The 18,284-nt window shown below is 35.9% G+C and overlaps 3 protein-coding genes across 4 annotated transcripts; 1 reads left to right on the forward strand and 2 right to left on the reverse strand.

Annotated features, from left to right (window-relative positions):
- Nucleotides 1-832: 832 nt before the first annotated feature.
- Nucleotides 833-4,016, forward strand: LOC147509929 (photosynthetic NDH subunit of subcomplex B 1, chloroplastic-like). The gene is made up of 6 exons (XM_086602076.1): nucleotides 833-1,722; nucleotides 1,799-1,989; nucleotides 2,088-2,345; nucleotides 3,061-3,166; nucleotides 3,314-3,399; nucleotides 3,667-4,016. Exons 1-6 carry the CDS (start codon nucleotides 1,135-1,137, stop codon nucleotides 3,830-3,832), a joined length of 1,395 nt encoding a protein of 464 aa, XP_086458202.1. The 5' UTR covers nucleotides 833-1,134; the 3' UTR covers nucleotides 3,833-4,016.
- Nucleotides 4,017-4,415: 399 nt separating this feature from the next.
- On the reverse strand, nucleotides 4,416-7,457 carry PLMT (phospholipid N-methyltransferase). Its single transcript, XM_086602077.1, has 2 exons — nucleotides 6,696-7,457; nucleotides 4,416-4,885 (listed from the first exon to the last, which is right to left on the reverse strand). The coding sequence occupies exons 1-2, from the start codon at nucleotides 6,938-6,940 to the stop codon at nucleotides 4,630-4,632; spliced, it is 501 nt and encodes a 166-aa protein (XP_086458203.1). The 5' UTR covers nucleotides 6,941-7,457; the 3' UTR covers nucleotides 4,416-4,629.
- A 284-nt stretch (nucleotides 7,458-7,741) lies between these two features.
- LOC147509931 (lysine-specific demethylase JMJ26-like) lies at nucleotides 7,742-17,175 on the reverse strand. 2 transcript variants are annotated; one of them, XM_086602075.1, is made up of 13 exons: nucleotides 15,791-17,173; nucleotides 15,593-15,708; nucleotides 14,809-14,908; nucleotides 14,569-14,716; nucleotides 14,298-14,358; nucleotides 13,569-14,178; nucleotides 13,071-13,397; nucleotides 12,379-12,591; nucleotides 11,537-11,609; nucleotides 11,254-11,339; nucleotides 8,269-8,388; nucleotides 8,108-8,169; nucleotides 7,742-8,012 (listed from the first exon to the last, which is right to left on the reverse strand). In XM_086602075.1, the coding sequence occupies exons 1-13, from the start codon at nucleotides 16,604-16,606 to the stop codon at nucleotides 7,943-7,945; spliced, it is 2,802 nt and encodes a 933-aa protein (XP_086458201.1). In that variant the 5' UTR covers nucleotides 16,607-17,173; the 3' UTR covers nucleotides 7,742-7,942. The 2 variants fall into 2 exon arrangements, 1 of the variants encoding a protein (XP_086458201.1); XR_015218640.1 differs by lacking the exon at nucleotides 7,742-8,012 and adding an exon at nucleotides 9,879-10,047 and having other exon boundaries at nucleotides 8,151-8,169; nucleotides 15,791-17,175.
- Nucleotides 17,176-18,284: the final 1,109 nt, after the last annotated feature.

Below are 18,284 nucleotides of genomic sequence, written 5' to 3' on the forward strand. Positions count from 1 at the left end.
AAGCTCTTCCAATCAATCAATGACCTACTGACTTGAGTATATAGTTGTTTTTCAAAGAGTGGTGCAGAGCAAACAACATTTAAAAAAAAAATACTCCTGTTTGCAGGTCTGCTGGTTGCGCAGCATTTGTAATTATTTCTATGAAACCATGACCTGATGAACTATTCTGTTTCCAGTAGTGGTGTCAAATGGGCTGCCCGCCCTCACTTGAGTATATAGTTGTTTTTCAAAAATCTCGAGTGGTGCAGAGCAAAAGCGTGATACTACAACAAATAAATTTAAAACATTAGTTAAAAATGATAAAATCGAAAAAACTACTAAAAACATGTTAAAAGTTGTATTAGTCGATTAAGATCAATTAAATTCATTTGCAATGAAATTATAAGGTTGGCAAACTTAATAGATAAACGCTTTTTTAAGTGATTTTTAAGCATATTAATGTTTAAATGAAATATATTGTAAATCTTTTTATTAAAATATATGTAATAAATGTTGAGGCCTAATGAGGCGGGAGGGCTTAAGTAGGGCTTAAGTTTCAAAGCCAAGGCTTTACCCTCCATTGACCTGATGAACTAGGTATTTCAAATGAGTGGCGGGCCTCATTTTGAGGGCTTTTCGGCCTATAGGCGGTTTCTAAGGGTTTGAGGGCCATTTTGACACCCCTAGTTTCCAGTATTCATCTGTGAACAGCCATTCTGGCAGCATCAATGGTTCGAATTTATGGATTGTTTTGTTTTAAGTCATAACTCAATTACTCATAATGTCCAATCCTAGAATTATAATTAATCTTTACTGATTAACTATGAACAGTTCCCCAATCTGTTGCTGACCTGAAATATATAGCACTGCTATTAAAATCCCAATAACCACTGAAGTCTGTAGAAGTGTAAAATAACCAAGCGTAAGATCAGAGGGGACTGAGGGACTATGAGAACTATGGCTTCAGGATTTAGTTATGAAATCCAAAGGGTATTTTGACTTTTTATGTGGGAAGGATGAGATAGGAACGTAAGAAGTACTTATCCAACCCTCTTCCACACATTCAAATCCAAAAAAATCCAACGTATACTACACAAATATGAAATAAAGTTTCAAGAAACTATGGGAAAAAAGAGAAGCTGAATATTACCTCCAATGTCTACTTCTTTGCTACACCAATCCATCCCACCTTTTCTCACATCTCCCTCACCTTCAGTTTCCTCATCCCAACTCATCAATCTTTCCTTCTACTTAAACCCATCTATAGAGAAGCATCATTGCTATAAAAGACCAACAGTAACTGTGAACCTCAAGAAGAAGAACCCGTGGCTCGACCCCTTTGACTATGGAGAGGACCCTGAAATGGAAAACGGCTCACTATATTCCGAAGGAAAGCAAGATGAAGATCCAAGGCCACCTGAGAATCCCAACAATCCATATGGCTTCCTCAAGTTCCCTTACGGATACAATGTTGAAATTGCTTCATTGGGATCAAAAATAAGAGGAGATGTACGTAGATGTTGCTGTGTAATATCAGGTGGCGTTTATGAAAACCTGCTATTTTTTCCTGCAATTCAATTGATCAAGGACAGGTACCCTGGTGTTCAAGTAGATGTAATAGCATCTCCAAGAGGGAAGCAGACATTTGAGTTAAATAAGAATGTCCGATGGGCTAATGCATATGATCTAGACAACGATTTCCCAGATCCGGGGGAGTATGCTGACATGCTTGGCATTCTCAAGGTTAGGCAGGATTACTTTCCGAAAATTGCCTTAGACTGGTTACAATCAGAGTATGTGGTTTCTTTTTTATTGACAGGGTAGGTACTATGACATGGTCTTATCTACTAAACTAGCGGGAATTGGCCATGCGGCATTCTTATTCATGACTACAGCTAACGAGAGAGTCAGTTATATCTACCCAAATGTAAATGCAGCAGGAGCTGGACTGATGTTATCAGAAACATTCACACCAGATAGTTTGAATCTATCTGACGGAGGGTATAGCATGTGAGTCAGGAATAAGCCCAAGGGTTGTGAGTCCTGGTTTTCTCAATCTTACTGTTAGTGTTCTGTCTGAAATAGATTAATGTGCTTTATTCATGCAGGTATGCTCAGATGCTCGATTGGTTGGGAAGACCACGTAATAAAGTAGCAAGGCATCCAGTGCCACCATTGAAAGTTTCAATATCAAGGAAGCTAAAGGATGTTGTGGAAATGAAGTACAAGACTTCAGGTGCACAGAAAGGAAAATATATAGTCGTACATGGTATACAGTCTGATTCCCAGGCTTCAATGCAATCTGAAGGGGATACTGACAGCTTGTTACCTCTTCAAGTGTGGGCTGAAATAGCCAAAGGGACAAGGTACGTGAAGAGTTGATTTTTCAGAATATCAAGCAGTGGATTTAATTCGTAACACTTTAACAAATAATGAAAACTAGATGAAAATCAGTGGAAGTGATGGGCAAGATAAAACTAAAGACCAAGTCAGGAAATTATGCAAATATAGGGTGCAATATCTTGACTAAAACTTCATTTGCTTAATCATCAACAAGCTTCATTTCTGGCTAGGCCGTGGTTATATGGAACCCTTCATTTTGTTTCAAGCTGTCGCACCATATTCCTGCAGTATTTTCTTTCTCGAGAAAGCAAAATAGACTGAAATGACACGCCCCTGTGCAGTCTCTCTATCTAGTAGTGTGGTAAACCTGCAACAGACGCTTAAGTTATACTTGGTCTTCATTAACGCATCGCCATAGGCATAACCAAATACTCAAATAGTTGAAGTTGAATCTGCTGTACTTGGATAGTTGGATCCAACTTCTACGATATGCTTGTTTCTTTATGAACGCATCAATACAGGATTTGCATTACTGAAACTGGCCTACAAAACTTATCTTTTCTTTTTATATGTTAATTATCGGATTATTATTTATTTCACCAATTTCAAGCTGCAAATCCTGAGACGCTTTACGTGTTGACTTACGTAGTTTGATTCACTAATAGACCATAAACTCAATAAAAACAACAATTAAGCAAGGATATTGCTCTAATGATACTTCTACTATTTTGGAAACAGAGGTATCAAGCCTCTCTTTGTCATCCCACACGAGAAAGTACGAGAAGATGTAGAAGAAATAGTAGGTGAAGATGCCAGCATTGTTTTGATCACTACTCCTGGGCAGGTGAACTTTTTCCTACAATGCTAAACATCCTGTTAACCTATAGGAAGGATGATTGCTCCTTTCAAAACATTTTCTTTTCCTCTGTTTTTCGAAACTTGTATATACTATGATGCAGAACCTACTCATCTCATTTTCTAATTCTCTCAGCTGGCAGCTCTCATCAATGACTCGATTGGAGTGATAGCCACCAACACTGCAGCCATACAACTTGCAAATGCACGTGATAAGCCTAGGTAAAATTTTATATATTCACTATCCAACATTCCAACCCAGACTACAAGAAATGAAAAACTTGGGCCATAGTTACACTAAATATAGGTAATACATGACTAAAATCCATACCAATCCTAAACAAACATAACAGTTCGGAACTTATCGATATATATGAAGTACCAGTAAGAATATCAATTAAAAAGGTGCATACCTCCAACAAGAGTTTTCTTGCATCTTTATCAATTAGTGAGTTCAGAAGTCTGATTCTGTTTTACATCACTTTGTAGCGTTGCGTTATTTTCATCTGAAGAAAAAGGGAGACTGTTTGTTCCCAGCGCAGAGGAGAAGAGATGTGTAATTATCTCATCTAAAACAGGGAAGTTGGTAGATATCGACATTGAAGATGTAACAAATGCAATCCAGATCTTTGAAGGATCCCTGGCTCTTGTTTAGATGAAGAAGAGAATCTTATCCCAAAAAGATATCTATCATGGAACCAATTGCCTATCCAAACACATTTTTTTCCTGATTGTAAAGTTAAATGAATAACTGGCAGTTGTTTGTGGAGAAGATATCCCAACCAAGGAAATCATCCTCACAACTATAATATTCATGATATGCCTTCTGCTCCCTTTCATCCTAACTAGTTGACAAAAAGCAAGGTTGTTTGAAAATTTCTAGCTTGGTAAAAAGTGGGTTTTCAACTGAAGAAAGCGACAACTGTTCCTATACTCGTGCCTCTATTGGCTAAAGTTATTATTTTCCAATCAAGTTGATTGTTTGTGAGGATGATAGCCAAGGTGACTAGGTCATGTCCACAAACAATCAGCTCTTCCTTCATAGTGTAAGTTCACCACTTAATTGTGAGATGTACAAAGATATGCCCATAAATCCATTCCTAATATGTGAATGCACCACTCATTTTGTGGTTGTGTATATAAAAGCATGACAGGCGCCAAAACAAATCCAATGCAGTTCAGTTTAACCTCAGGTTTGTCAACTAGGATAGCCAAAGAAAAGATCAAAGACAAGGATGTGAATATATGACCAATGAGCCATAAAATGCTTAAATTCATTAAAAGAAGCACGTCCAAGATAAAGACTAAGATCAATTTGAACTAAAATATCGGTGTAGTACAATTACCATGAGCGAAAAAGTTCTCTTAGAAATAAGCAAATAACGCAGCTTGTCACTTGAACTGTATCCAGCCAGTGTGATCTCCAGGAATACAATTCTAGTCTTCCCAGCACTAAAACCAAGAGAGAAGTTTAGCACGCGTAGCTGGATCTTCTGTCGACTCTATCTTTATCATGCACAGATAGCCAAGTATCCACAGAAGTATGTACTGGTAGGGGACCCAACTCAAACATGCAAGAAGACTCATTATGCTTCCTACATACTGTGGATCCCTTATGTATCCGAAAGGAAATTCTGTTACCCAAGGAATGTTCTTCCCAAAGCGTACACCATAGTAAGTCCCTGATTCGCCAAGCAACTGGTACACCCTGTACGTTTAATTTTTCAAGTATCAAACAAATATTTGCTTATAATTGCAGCTCAATGAAGACAGTAAACGTGAATCTAATCATAAAGATCCATTACAATGAAAGAATGTTTATCAAATATTCCATAAGTAGAATCTAATAATCAAGCAGGAAGTTTCTATACACATCACCTAAATACCTTAACAGATATACTTCCTTTTTATCACAACGACCTACTTTGGCAGTTTTTTTCAGAACCTTTCTAATGTATATCTGGGTTGCCCTCGAAAGTAGATCCTCATCTCTAAATTTATATGGACCTGATAAACGATGTATAGTGTTCCAATCACCTATACTTGCCCATTCAAGAGAAAGAGCAGGAAATAATGATATGAAATCAAAAGATTGGTGGAAGATTGTTATGTCACATGTTAATTTTAAACTGCAATAGAATGTCTTCTAGATGCCTAGTACTGTGTCTCCCTACTCAGTTGGGAACCAGAAAATGAAGTGCGATCAAATCAATATAGTGTACGGAGGATGGAAAGACATCTCTCTTATTTGTATGGGGTGAGATCAAGTCAATGTCTATTTGTCATTTTAGAAAAAAATTAACTCGGTTAATGGAAGACACCCAAGAAATGGAAAAGATGTTAAATAGACTGTAATATAACTGAATAAGTTGGTTGACTTGGGCATAGCCCAGTTCAGACCACAGCTTGGCTAAAGAGACAAACATACAGAGAACTAGTGATATTTGGCACCACTTAATATTCAATTATACATTTTATATAACTTATCTCTTAAGGACGTCTGGTGAATGGAAGTGATTAATGAATACACCTATTCATTATTCTTTGAAGCAACACATCTCTTCAGAAGGTTTGCCAAAGGGTATCTCACTATCTTGTCTATTTGAAAAGGTGTATGCAGAGCAACGGGTGTTGCGTCTCTTTGAAACAGTGTAACTGCTCAAAAGAGCCTCTCCTTTCTTCTTCATTCTCAACTGTTGGCACCTCCCTTGAACATACACACTGTTCTTTCAAAAAGCCATGAAGAGACACCAATGTCTCTATAAATACGATGTTGTCCTTGCCTGCAAAAGTAAGGCAATTTCGACTATTCTGAAGTTCTTCTCCCATCTCTCACAATCATAGTTTCCATTAGAGTGTTCGTGGGAAATTACCGGTTTCACTAACCGCCAATTTCCAGGCTATGTTGTATCTTGGAGGTAATTTGCCGAGGGACAAATAACACCTTAAGGAAAGGCGTATACAACGTGCCTCAAAGCCATTCTACTTTTCTGATTAATCCTATTTAGCCACAACAAAAGATAATTAGAATTGTATTATAAGTTTATAACCAGCCAATGCACCTCAAAAGCTCAACCAGTCAAGGAGCGGAAAGCTGATTACTTAACCAGGATCCTAACAAAGTGACATAAGGTTGAACCATAGTCTGCTCTTCAATGTGATTACGTATGACCTCAAAAGATGAAAAACCAATAAAGTTCACACATAACATCACGGTCCTCTAAACAACTGTAATAAATCCTCTCCCTGAAATATTAGTCCTAATGTATTATCTTATAAAAATACAAAATCTCCAAGGCAACATAACAAACCTCTGGAGAGTGTGGTTTGGTATTATACTATGCGCATTTGCTAATGTGGCCAAAGCATTCTGTCTAGCACCATTCAAGATGCACTCAATTGCAATAATAATAATGTCCACAATAATACCAAATAAGAAAACAGATATAAGAAATATAAAACTACATGATACTCTACTAAAGAAATGGAAAAAAAGTAAAGAGAGAGAGAAATGAGACCTGAAATTGAGGAACTGGCCGAAGAGAAAAAGAGGCCAGAAGTAGAGAGGAGGAGGCCAAGAGAAAGAAGATACTAAGAAAAGAGAGAGAAGCTGAATGAGTTTCAAGAAATGAGACACCTGAGCCATTACTTTAGATGGATCTCTTTCTCTTCCACACAACTCCACCCACGTCTTTGGGTACGTCCATAGCAAATAGTAGAACGGAAATGGTAGAATTACGCATATACTACACAACACATTCATCCTTTTGCCTCTTTTTTTTTTTTCTCTCTCACTCACCTCATTCAGTTCGACAGATGAAAATGATAGCAACAACGTACTTGGACATACTCACTATTGGGCCGGACATAATAGGCTTTCAACGCTTCAAATATCTGGCCCAATTGATATGTTACTTTCAAGCTCCACATACTACACTAGTATAACTGATAGCAGTAATGAGTGAGCAAAGAGGGAAGACGGAGAGAGAAAATGAGTTTGGAGCAAAGAAGATGAGACAAGAGACCAAGGACAATCACACATAAACCAACGAAACAACATTTTGAATCACATACCCCTGGCTTCACTCCTCTGACTTCAATATCCGCCTCATTAATTTCATAGTTCAGACCCAGAAAAGTGTACATACTTCATAGAATATCCGCATAGTTCAGACCCTAGCAAGTAAATAGATGACAGATAACAGTCGATAAATGAAAATGATCAGTAGAAGTGGGCATATATCATTTTAGAAATTTTAACAGCATAAATGCTGCAACGAAATTTTAACAGCAATTTGTCAAACTCTATTTAGAAACCTATATATATTATTTCCATCCATAGACTCTTTCAGTGTGATAAAACTTTCATGGGCCAAACCAGGCCCAAATAATTAAAATCCCACATGGACGTTCTTCTCAATAAGGACAACAGTTTTTCAACGTGGATTAACAATTTCGTTGCCACGTTTTCAAGCAAACTTCTAAAATTTGCTGCACAGAATCACACAAAAAAGACCGACAAGCACTGAACAATGTGTACGTACAACGGTACAAGATGAAAGTATGAAACTACAAAAACAGAAGTTTCAATTTTAGTTCACTGTACGTGTTGCATTACAAAACGGTGGCAAATATTCACAAGTCGTCTTTACCAAGCAAAAGTTGATACGGGAGACAAAATTTGGACAAGTTGTCAAAATGAGCTCATGTTCGACGGAATCTAGTTCAGTCGTGCACTCCATTAGCCAAAGTTGGTTTGTCTCATTTAGAAGACTTCCCCCGATTCTGATTGGGTTCTCTGATCTTTTTCCAGTTTTTCTATAGGTAGCTCGAACCTGGTAAAAAAAAAAAAAAATCAACTTCTGAGTTAGAAAAGCGTTTTTGTTTACAGGTATCATTTATGTACTAATTACCAACATTGTGTACTCACTTCTCAGTTGGATCCAGTTTGCTCACAGCTTCCATGATGGTGTAAATAATCATTTTCTTCGCCTGGAACACATAAATCAGACTTTGGAGCAGTTCTAACAATGTAAGTGGCAACAATCAATACATACTTATAGTGTTCATAGCTAAGAGTCGAGACATTACCTCAAGTTTGTCTTCCCTAACAATATGATTCTCGGGAAGTTCACGAAATTCCTGAGCCAGTCTGATGCATTCGTTGATGTTTTCAGGAGAAACAAAGTCTGCTGCTACCTTTATACATGACTGCAGAACCAAAAAAAACAAAAAAGTGGGAAAGTTAATACAAGAAGCCCATCAAATGTGAAACAAAGTCCCAGAGCATTGTTTGTCTTTATTCTCTTATCATTTGCATCTAAATAAGTATACTCAATAAAACATTAGACCACTAGCAATCATTTAGCTACCCAAAAAATGCGCAGACTATTCTTAGGAAACCTGGACAGTAATGTAAGGTAAGCAAATCCTAATAAGAACAGAACCTTGAAAGTTAATTTCTTAACCTTGAAAAGTGTTTAAAGCCTTGCATTTAAATATATAAATCATAAGGCGTCTCCACTTATCACCAAGCCACAAATGAGACACCAACTCAAATTAGAATAAGTTGCCTTTATTTTTACTAGCAATTAGCACATGCTTTGTACGTGAATTACATTTGCTTTTTTATTTTATTTTTTTGCTAAACATTTTGTGGTAGGGCCCAACAAAAAACAAAATGTGAGACAGAACTGAACAAACAGTGAAAATCATTTTTTTGTCCCAGAAAAAAACAAATTTTTAGAACTGATTTCTTTGCTTGACCGGGTCAGATGGCTACATGAGACAAGACATGTGTCAAGAAATGAGCACTTTTTAGAACCAAGAGACAGCTCAATCGGCTAACACACCCACACCCCTTATAAATAGTGGAGATTTTTCCAAGAGTTTTAGGATTGTCCACGTTTTAATGGCCCTACCACTATAATTCTAACAAAACATGACAATCTGGTGTCAAGCCCAATGAAGAAACTCAAACTACTGTAAGGCTATAAGTTTTCAAAACAACCAAGCATGAATTCAGAAAAACACAAAGCTCGTTGAAAGTTCAACCGTTTTTTCCTAAAAAACGTGAGAGCGTGAACTTATTGTGCGTGTACCACAAGGGAGGCGCTTTAGGTTGCTAAGGTTTAGACCAAGTAACCCCAACTCCAATCATTCCATCTTATCATTTGATTTATTTTGTTATCAAACCAACAAATTATTTCTCTTTATATTCAACCCAAAAACTAGTCAAATCCAAAAGCAACTCCTGCTTAAGAACAAAATATCAATAACATTTTTACATAGTAAAAGTATAGCATCAGCAAAACACAAATGTGATTTGGATCTACTTACAATTTGAGTGAAATTTTATAGCAATAAAGTTCACATATTTTACAAGCAATCAATTTAATATCTCCAAAACAAACACAAACTAGTAAAAGAGTCCCCCTGTCCAAGCCCTCTCTCGACTTTAAAGTATGCCCTTATAATATTTTTGCCAAGTAAGAGTGTGTGATTTGGATCAACTTACAATTTGAGTGAAACTTTATAGCCATAGAGTTCACATATTTTACAAGCAATCAATTTCAATCTCCAAAACAAACACAAACAAGAGGGAAAAGGGTCACCCTCCCGTCTTGCCTTCAAAGTACATCCTTGTAAAGTGCCATTAAACTCAATAGAATACAAACCATACATACATTAGACTTTCTTACCTCTTATTAAGTGTGGAAAAAGTTGTCACTCCATAAGGATGTGTAACAAAGCTGAATAAGGTCTTGCCAACTTGCCATCAACTTCTCCGTATGGGGGAAAGGCTTGAATGAATGTTCTATGTGGGTGGACTTGTTTAATCAGATCCGTTAGATTGAGAAGATCCTATGGCTAGAAAATTGAGTCAAGATTGAGTTAAATAAAATTAAGTCCCTGGAACCAGACCCAATAGTAAAAGGTCTTAATTGAAGTCTTGTGGTGGTGTGTGTTGGAGAAAGACATAATTGGTATTCAATTTTTTTGGTTGCAAACATATTGAAGTGAACGGACTAAATATTAACACGCACATTTACTGATGTTCAAATATCTATTTTACTTTTAAACTCACCTTTATAAAATCCCTGATAATTTGAACTCAGCACGAAATCAAACGTGATAAATATTGGTCTGGACTTACGATCCAAGTCACACAGATCTGGATCTCATATAGATAACCCATTGCAGACCATATAGAGGTTGCAATCAGCTTGTAGGAATATTCAAAAAAAAATCTCATCAGGTTTTAATAGATCTTGATCTCATCCAAGGCCCAAAATATCAAATTCAGTGAATATTTCGATATATTCAAAAACCAATATATATCAAATATATCATAAATATCAAAAATATCTATTTTTTTGTTGACCAGTCAAAATTTTGTTTTATATATCGATATATCGAAAATATCGTCAATTATATCGGAAATATCGTCGATTATATCAAAAATATCGTCAATAATATTTGGTCAAAGTCAACAATATTAGTCAAAGTCAACAATTTATATTAGATATATTATATATATCAATTGATATATATCGTTATATCGGAAATTATGATATATATCATTATATCAGAAATTGTGATATATATTGGAAAAAAAAAAGATTCAATATTCAATTTAGATATATCAAATATATCCATATCGGTGTACCAAAAAAACAATATATATATCGGCAATATATCAGTGATATTTTGGGCTTTGATCTCACCCACCTCAAACCTACATCAACCACTATTGCTAATTTCTTCGACATTTACATATTTCAATAGAGTTGCACATAGTAACTACGTAATATCAAGCATGACTACATAACATTCAAACTCAAACATCAATAAAAGTCCCCAAAAAAAATTCAAACCATTTTGTTTAGAAATTATAATCAAGACATACTTCAGTGAACAACAATATGCCAATTTCTTTTAATTTAGATATTTATTATGGATCAAGACTGACACTGCAACACTTTTTGCTGCTTCCTACTTGCTTCAGATACTATAAATATCCATATATAACGCCAATAAATTATGAAAAACTAACAACAGAGAAAAGCAACATACCTTCAGGTTTCTAACTTGATGTGGACATCCGGCTGGAATGAAGACTGCCTCTCCAAGTTTTTGCACAAAAGTCCATGGTTCAATTCCTACAAAAACACATGACAACATAAGTAGATGTATATGAGTTGTATCTACAGCAGAAATTAGCCGGGGGGCACACCACTCGTTTGGCAAAACCATAACAGGAACAGAGTTGCAGAAAATATTAGTACAACTGTAAAGATTTTTCTCAACGGAAGATAGAAGCGGAAAAAGCAACCAAGACACAAAAACAACAACTAACCATTTTCCTCTTTAAGTTGCCTCTTATGCTTCAGAGTCAAGTAGAAAATCTGGTCATGAACAGGATGAATGACCTGCATCAATTGAAAATTATGAGTAACAAACAATATGGAAACAAGGGAATGTCCTATGTGGATCACTGAAAGAAAAATTATATAAAGCGGACTTAAACAATAAACCAATCCAAACATAATGCAATAACATAAAATGTTTCAAGCACTGATCCCTTTTCAGAGATAATGTCAAAAGTTTGCATGCCCTTACAAAAACATAGACAAGTTTTAATTAATAGGCTGTATGTCCCGAAACTGCCATAACCATGCCTAATAGGATAAGATGCATGAGAATTTGAGGGAATCAGCTTCCCACCATACTAAGCACATCTCATTGTCTAACTTTCTCTATAGATAGTCCTTTGCCCTTGAGAGATCAAATTGCTAAAACTTAAAAAGAAATTGACCATCATTGTGACCTCCAAAATATCAATTACTTTAAGGTACAAAATTATTGAACAAACTACTAGTTCCATAAGCAGTTATCAATATTGAAATCAGGACTAAATTTCAGTTTTTTCAACAGATAGTTGCAGTTATCAAACAGAAAGGCTTTTGAAGTTTTTTCTCATCAGCAATAATAATGAAATGCACTAGATTATGACGTTAACCATTCAAATTAACATCTGGTCTACAAAACTTGTAAACAACACAGAAATTAATTGATGGTAAATGCCATGAACAAACCAAAATTATTATTTTCACACATACTACACAGATGAAATATAATTCTAAAACATGATTTTGATGCATGCAAAATTACCAACTCACAGAAAATGTAAAATTTTACCTTTCTAACCGGCTCATCGGGGCGATGATGGAATTCACCATGATGCTTGATGAGGAACTGCCTAAGTGCAGGAACATCTTCTCTACGAAAAATGTCCCAAAGAGCACCTCCATCTCCTGTATCAGACTCCAGCAACTCAGTTCGCAAAACTGAAGGTACACTTATAGGTGATTTATGGGGCTTAGGCTCTGCGGTATGCATCAAAATATTTACCTGGCAAGCAAAATGTGCATATAAACAACACAAGATTCAATAAAAGATGGCATTTTCAAGATACTATCAGTAAACTAAATATGTAGAAGAACCGATCTCTAGCACAGTGCAGGATTTAAACACATAAAACACAGAGATATGCAAACAGTGTAACATGCACAAATGCACAAAGGCACCCACATACATACATACATACATATATATATATAGGCCGACAGGTACAAACGCAGAAAACAACTTGCAACACAGTGTAACATGCACAAACGCACAAAGGCACCCACACACATATATATAGGCCAAGAGGTACAATACCATTAAACTGTACACAATACTCTCTTAGGCATAAGAAAACATGTGATACATATCCAGACACGCCAAATATACAAAGGAAGGAAACTTCTTTCTGCTGTCCCATCTACACCTAAAGTAGAAAGCATACTATAAATAGTATCACAAAAACAATTGGGAAGTAAACATACTGCGTCGGACATATCACAATGCAGCTTAGTTACAGAATTCCCCTCCCTTAGTTCTGCAACTTTTCCATATGCAATATAAGTCTTTGGCCCTAAGTCTGGCTTCAGAGATTGCTCTGGCAGTCTTGTAGCAAGATTAAGAAATCCATCCTTAAGATTAGTGTACTCTGGAAATGGCAAGGCACTGAAGAATTCTGCACAATGGCGTCGCAAAATCTCCTCAAAGGAATTAGAAGGAGGCCAGTCTTTTAGCTTGAGCATTGTAAGATTCTTTTCACCTCCTAGGTCATCTGAATAACCTCTGAAAAATGTACTAATATTGATTTCAACCTGTGGTGAAACAAGTATAAATAATATTAGTAGCAGACAACATCACCAAACTGGAAGAGAAATAGTAGACAAACACACTAATGAAAAGCATTGCTGTTACCATTATAGACGTGAAAAGATAGAACAGGCAAATATTAGCTAGCAAATAGTTAAACGTCCAAAACAGCTTACCTCCCTCCAAACCAGGCAATCAATAGCAGTCACGTCCAAATGTTTGTCTTTAAGGACTCTAGAGTTTGTTTTCTCACGCAACGCACGACACATCACAAGGGGGTCCCAGCTCAATCCAGGAGTGAGTTCAAGTACATTCTGGACAACAACCGGCTCCCCTTTTGTCCAGTGTTTCTGAAAATGATTCAAGTCACCACGCTGAATATCTTTAGCAGATGGACAGTATAAATAGTTGTCATTTGAAACTTCTCGGCACGCAGCTCTTCGTAGATTCTTTTTGTCCCTCTCAATCCTGCCATCAGTAAGCGAACTGGGTACCGCAGCTATCTCCTCTGCTTTGATTTTCAAATTGGTAACCCAATTTTCTGGAAAGATACATTTGAGCTCTAGGTATCCAGAGTCACAACCACCCATTTCTTTTGAAGGACATGAAAGTCTGCCATTTTCCTCCACTTTCCATGAAGAGGTTGACCTGGCATGACTTCCCTCTCCATCTTCTTGGGTAGAGTCCTTTCGAATCTCAGAAGAGCAAGTAAGACATAGATCATAAGTGCAATTCAAATTTGTACAGTTTCTGTGGAAGTTAAAAATAGAAGTTTGGCACTTGTTGCTGCAAAAAAAAAAGAATATATCAATTAGAGTAGAACCAAAAGGATCAACATCATCAGCTTTGTCAATAAACAAAAGCAATGAGAAAATGATCAATCGAGACCAATCAGGCTTTTTTACCAGTATATACGCTCATCACAACAGGCCACCTTTTGTAACTTTGTCTCAGAAAATGATTTTCCTATTAAAAGGAACCTCAAGTTAGTAATTAAAGTTATACATGAAATACAGGAAACAAAACCAATAAAAAGGAAAAGGCAGGGACAAAACGTGAAATACATATATAATGTAAAGCGTCTATCAACTTGGAACAAAAAATGCAGTTTGTCAAACATGGTTGTGAAACCTAGTAGTGACACTGCAGATTGATGCAATAAGTTGTGCAAGATACCTCGAATCTTAGCTTCTATCTCCTGTTCAATAACTTGTTCTTGATCAATTTGTCTCAAGATTGGAAGGAGTAGATGCACCAAATACTTGTAATACTTAGCAGTCTCATCTTTCGATAAATTATCCGTTCCAGAGTTCACTTTTGTACCCTAACAAGGTACATAATGTCATGAATTAAAAATTTATTTAAAACATAGAGGATGTCAACTAAGAGTGGTAAGTCAGAAATCCGAGAACAAACCTTGAACTTTCCAACACCACGCAAGCAGTCTTTGCAATTACAGTTTCCAAGACAGAACGGGCAAGACATGGCAATTTTCTCATGTGACATTTGTGGATACCTGTAGTCAATGCAAGTTCGGAGCAACAACAATAAGGATTCAACAGAAACTTCCGATTAATAGACATAAGTTGACAATCTTTCTTTAGTTACCAAAGCTAATTTCAAACTGAAACACATGACCAAACCAACAAATTTTGACAGACTAGAGTAGGGAATCTTGGCAGAGAGGTAAGATACAAAGATCCACAACACTGGCATGGAAAATGGAAATATCAATTAAACACTTTAACTTTGGAGGTCTCTTCCCCTTCCACAGTGCTTATCCTTTAGGAATATAAAATTCATGATACTCCACTGATCCTTTTGGAGTATTTTTATTTTTTATATCCATTAAATTGAGAGCATCTTATATTTAGCACAGAAAGAACTCCTCGTAGACCTTACTCTGTTATACAAGGTTTAAAAAAGTTAAAAATAGACCAATGTGAGGCAATTTTACATATTTGAAGCAATTACAAGCCTTACTTTTATAAATGAAAGTTCGGAACAACAGATAAATACAGGAAGTATCAGAAAGTGCAAAGACATATATTGACAATTAAGCACATTCAAGAACAATAACTCTTCAGCTAATTAATACCACATACAAACTAGCAAGTTGCAAAACACAAGATGATAAAGGCTAAAAAGTAACAGAATCCAACTTGACATAACCTGACAAAAATGCGAATAAACATTATACCATTTCGTAATGCAATGAACACAATATCTTTTGTTTGGACATACTGAGCAGCGAACGACATCTCCTCTATCATTTCTCTGACATTGGTGGCACATATTAGACTCCCCCTCCTTTTTCTGTTACTCAAAAAGAAAAGTGTTAGTCAAGAACTCAACACCACAGTAAAATAAAAAGTAACAAAATTACAAAAAAAACCACCTCTCCATTTTTATTCTTAATTACACCACCCACAGATTTCTTCTTCTTAGCTTTGCCAACCACATCAACTGGTTGTACTACATTACGTGTAACCCTAACCCTAGTCGACTTTCTAACACCAGAAACATCAGTTGTCATCTCCACCATCTTGTCCAACTTCTCCACCAATTCCACTTTCTCCTCCAAAACTTTCTCATCAATGCTCTTAGTATCATTATCACCACCACCAGTACCCAAACCCCCTTTAATCTTCTTCAAAGACTTAAACTTCAGCACCGCCTCAACATTACTGTTGGCAAAATGCCGATTTTTATTAGCAACTGTCAATGCTCTTGTTGTCCTACGAGCACTATAATACTCACCTTTCTTCTCCTCCAAACCCTCTACAACACCATTAAAAACATTAGTTTTTTCCACGACAACATTACTATCCTTCTTCTCTTTCTCTAACACACTACTTAAAGCCACATCATCCTCAATATCACTACTACCTCTACACTCCTTTTCCTTGTCAATTTTTTTTTTCATCTTCTTTTTCTCTTTCTCTTTCTCTAAAACACTTAAAAGTGGCACATCCTCATCATAGTCATCTTCAACAAGATTATCATCCCTCTTTCTTTTCATACTCTTGCTTTTGTTTTGCTGTAAAAAGTGGTGTTCACAGAAGTTAGTGTCTACAAGTTTAGCTCTTTTGCAACGCCACGTTTTACCATCGTTACGTATACATCTTTTATCATCAGAAGGTGGTGTTGATGATGATGGTGTAACTGCAAACGTCACTTTCTTGTTCTTGGAACCTTTTTCCTTCCCGCCCATGGTTAACGACGAAAAGGTTTTTTATGTTGTTTATTTTTGCCTTAACTGTTTTTATAGAAAGATAATAGAAAGGAGGCGGATCAAATATGGAAAGTGGAAAGAGATGTTTTGTTTTGAGGAAAGGGATAGTTGCGAACGCCGAGAAAGTAGGTTGGGACGTGCGCATATATATTGCGTGTTTAAGTTTTATATAGTAGGTTAAGCACTTAAGCGTCGTCTAACTGTCTAATCACTCAAATCAGTTCGGCTTTTTTGCCAGCTATTTTCCCTCTTTGATTTTGATTCTTTGGTTTTGGTGGGATTTTTGAATTTTGAAATTTAAATCGTTTCGGATTATGGAACAAGGGAATTTTGGATCGAACAAAATTTCCATGTATTTTTCCTAAATATAAGTTCAATAAAATAAAAAGGAATGTAGAAATGCAGAATATGGGTTTTTAGTTGTTTTTTTTGGTAAAATATGGGCTTTGAGTTGATACTTAGAATGAGATGAAATATAGGTTGAAGAGATAATGTGTGATTTTAGATTTTTTTTTTCTTTATTTAAATAAATTTTAATCTATCGTCAATCTCCCTAAACATGCAGAGGAAGGGAATGTTTTTCGATCTGAATAGGAAAAGAAAAATTCGAGCTTAGTGAGCTGAGATTTGGTCTGCTCGTGTTAGGCTCGAACTTGGTAACCTGTTTTAGAATTCCCTTGAAGTTGTGAAGCTAGTTTTAACATACGCTAATTCTAGGGAGACTGATAATGGAGCCGGTTTCTAGTGACATGCTGATGTGTCCATCTCTCTCACGTGTGTAACAAAACTGCACATCTATCTTAATTTGTTATTCCCTCTTCTCTTCAAGTCTCACCAGACGTCCAAAACATCAATTTTTCTGTAATCCCGCTTGAACCTCTTATCCCCACCCACAATCTTTTCAAGTCTTTGTGTTCTAGTAGTGTCAGTGATAAATAAAGATGTGGAAAACCAAAAAAATCACTAAATAAAAAAGTAAAACTAAGATTCAAATGATCACTTAATTGATTAATTTATTATAATAATCAAAATATTTATCTATTTTGCCTCGCTAAAATACAACCCACTCGGACAAATAGTTGGTTTAAGTATCTTGACTATGATAGATTAATTGGTTTAAGCTTTAATTTTTTAGTGTTATATTCATCTACGATAATACTAATTTGGAGTTTTAGGGTCTAATATATGTGTGGTGACTTCACAAAGACACAAAAACAATGAAAGAGTTAGAAGGAAAAGAAAGTTATACATGTTCAATTAAAAAAGAGGCTATGAGGGTTTTAGGAGACGAAGAAGGAAAATGGATGGGTTTTGTGTTTTTATTTTTATTTTGTTATCCACGTGAGAGGGAGGGACACGTCAACAGGTCGCTAAAATCAGTCTCTATAATCGGTCTCCCTATAATTATTGTTTAACATATATTAGACTTTCAACTCTTCCTCGTTTTGCTACTAGTTAATGAATGCACAAATTTCATAAAAAAACATCTTAGATAAATATAAAATTACACATGCATTTATTGTAATGAAAAAAAAATTGAGAAGTAGGCAACTCGAAAATTATAATGTGCTAAAAACCAATAACTTATTTAGTGATAAAGAGTAGTTTGCTTTTGAGTAGTTCTACGAGACAGGCATTTTTGCTTGGTTTAGTGACG

This window comes from Coptis chinensis, chromosome 3, assembly GCF_015680905.1.
Source record: "Coptis chinensis isolate HL-2020 chromosome 3, ASM1568090v1, whole genome shotgun sequence".
Taxonomy (NCBI): domain Eukaryota; kingdom Viridiplantae; phylum Streptophyta; class Magnoliopsida; order Ranunculales; family Ranunculaceae; genus Coptis; species Coptis chinensis.

Coding starts and splice junctions, on each gene's coding strand:
- LOC147509929 (XM_086602076.1), top strand. CDS start 1,135: ATGTCTACTTCTTTGCTACACCAATCCATCCCACCTTTTCTCACATCT. Junction 3,167..3,313: donor TGATCACTACTCCTGGGCAG/GTGAACTTTTTC, acceptor TAATTCTCTCAG/CTGGCAGCTCTCATCAATGA. Junction 3,400..3,666: donor AATGCACGTGATAAGCCTAG/GTAAAATTTTAT, acceptor ATCACTTTGTAG/CGTTGCGTTATTTTCATCTG.
- PLMT (XM_086602077.1), bottom strand. CDS start 6,940: ATGAATGTGTTGTGTAGTATATGCGTAATTCTACCATTTCCGTTCTAC. Junction 4,886..6,695: donor GGCCAGTTCCTCAATTTCAG/GTCTCATTTCTC, acceptor TTAAACGTACAG/GGTGTACCAGTTGCTTGGCG.
- LOC147509931 (XM_086602075.1), bottom strand. CDS start 16,606: ATGGGCGGGAAGGAAAAAGGTTCCAAGAACAAGAAAGTGACGTTTGCA. Junction 14,359..14,568: donor GATAGAAGCTAAGATTCGAG/GTATCTTGCACA, acceptor TCCTTTTAATAG/GAAAATCATTTTCTGAGACA. Junction 8,389..11,253: donor ATCAAGTTAGAAACCTGAAG/GTATGTTGCTTT, acceptor TTGGTTCTGCAG/TCATGTATAAAGGTAGCAGC.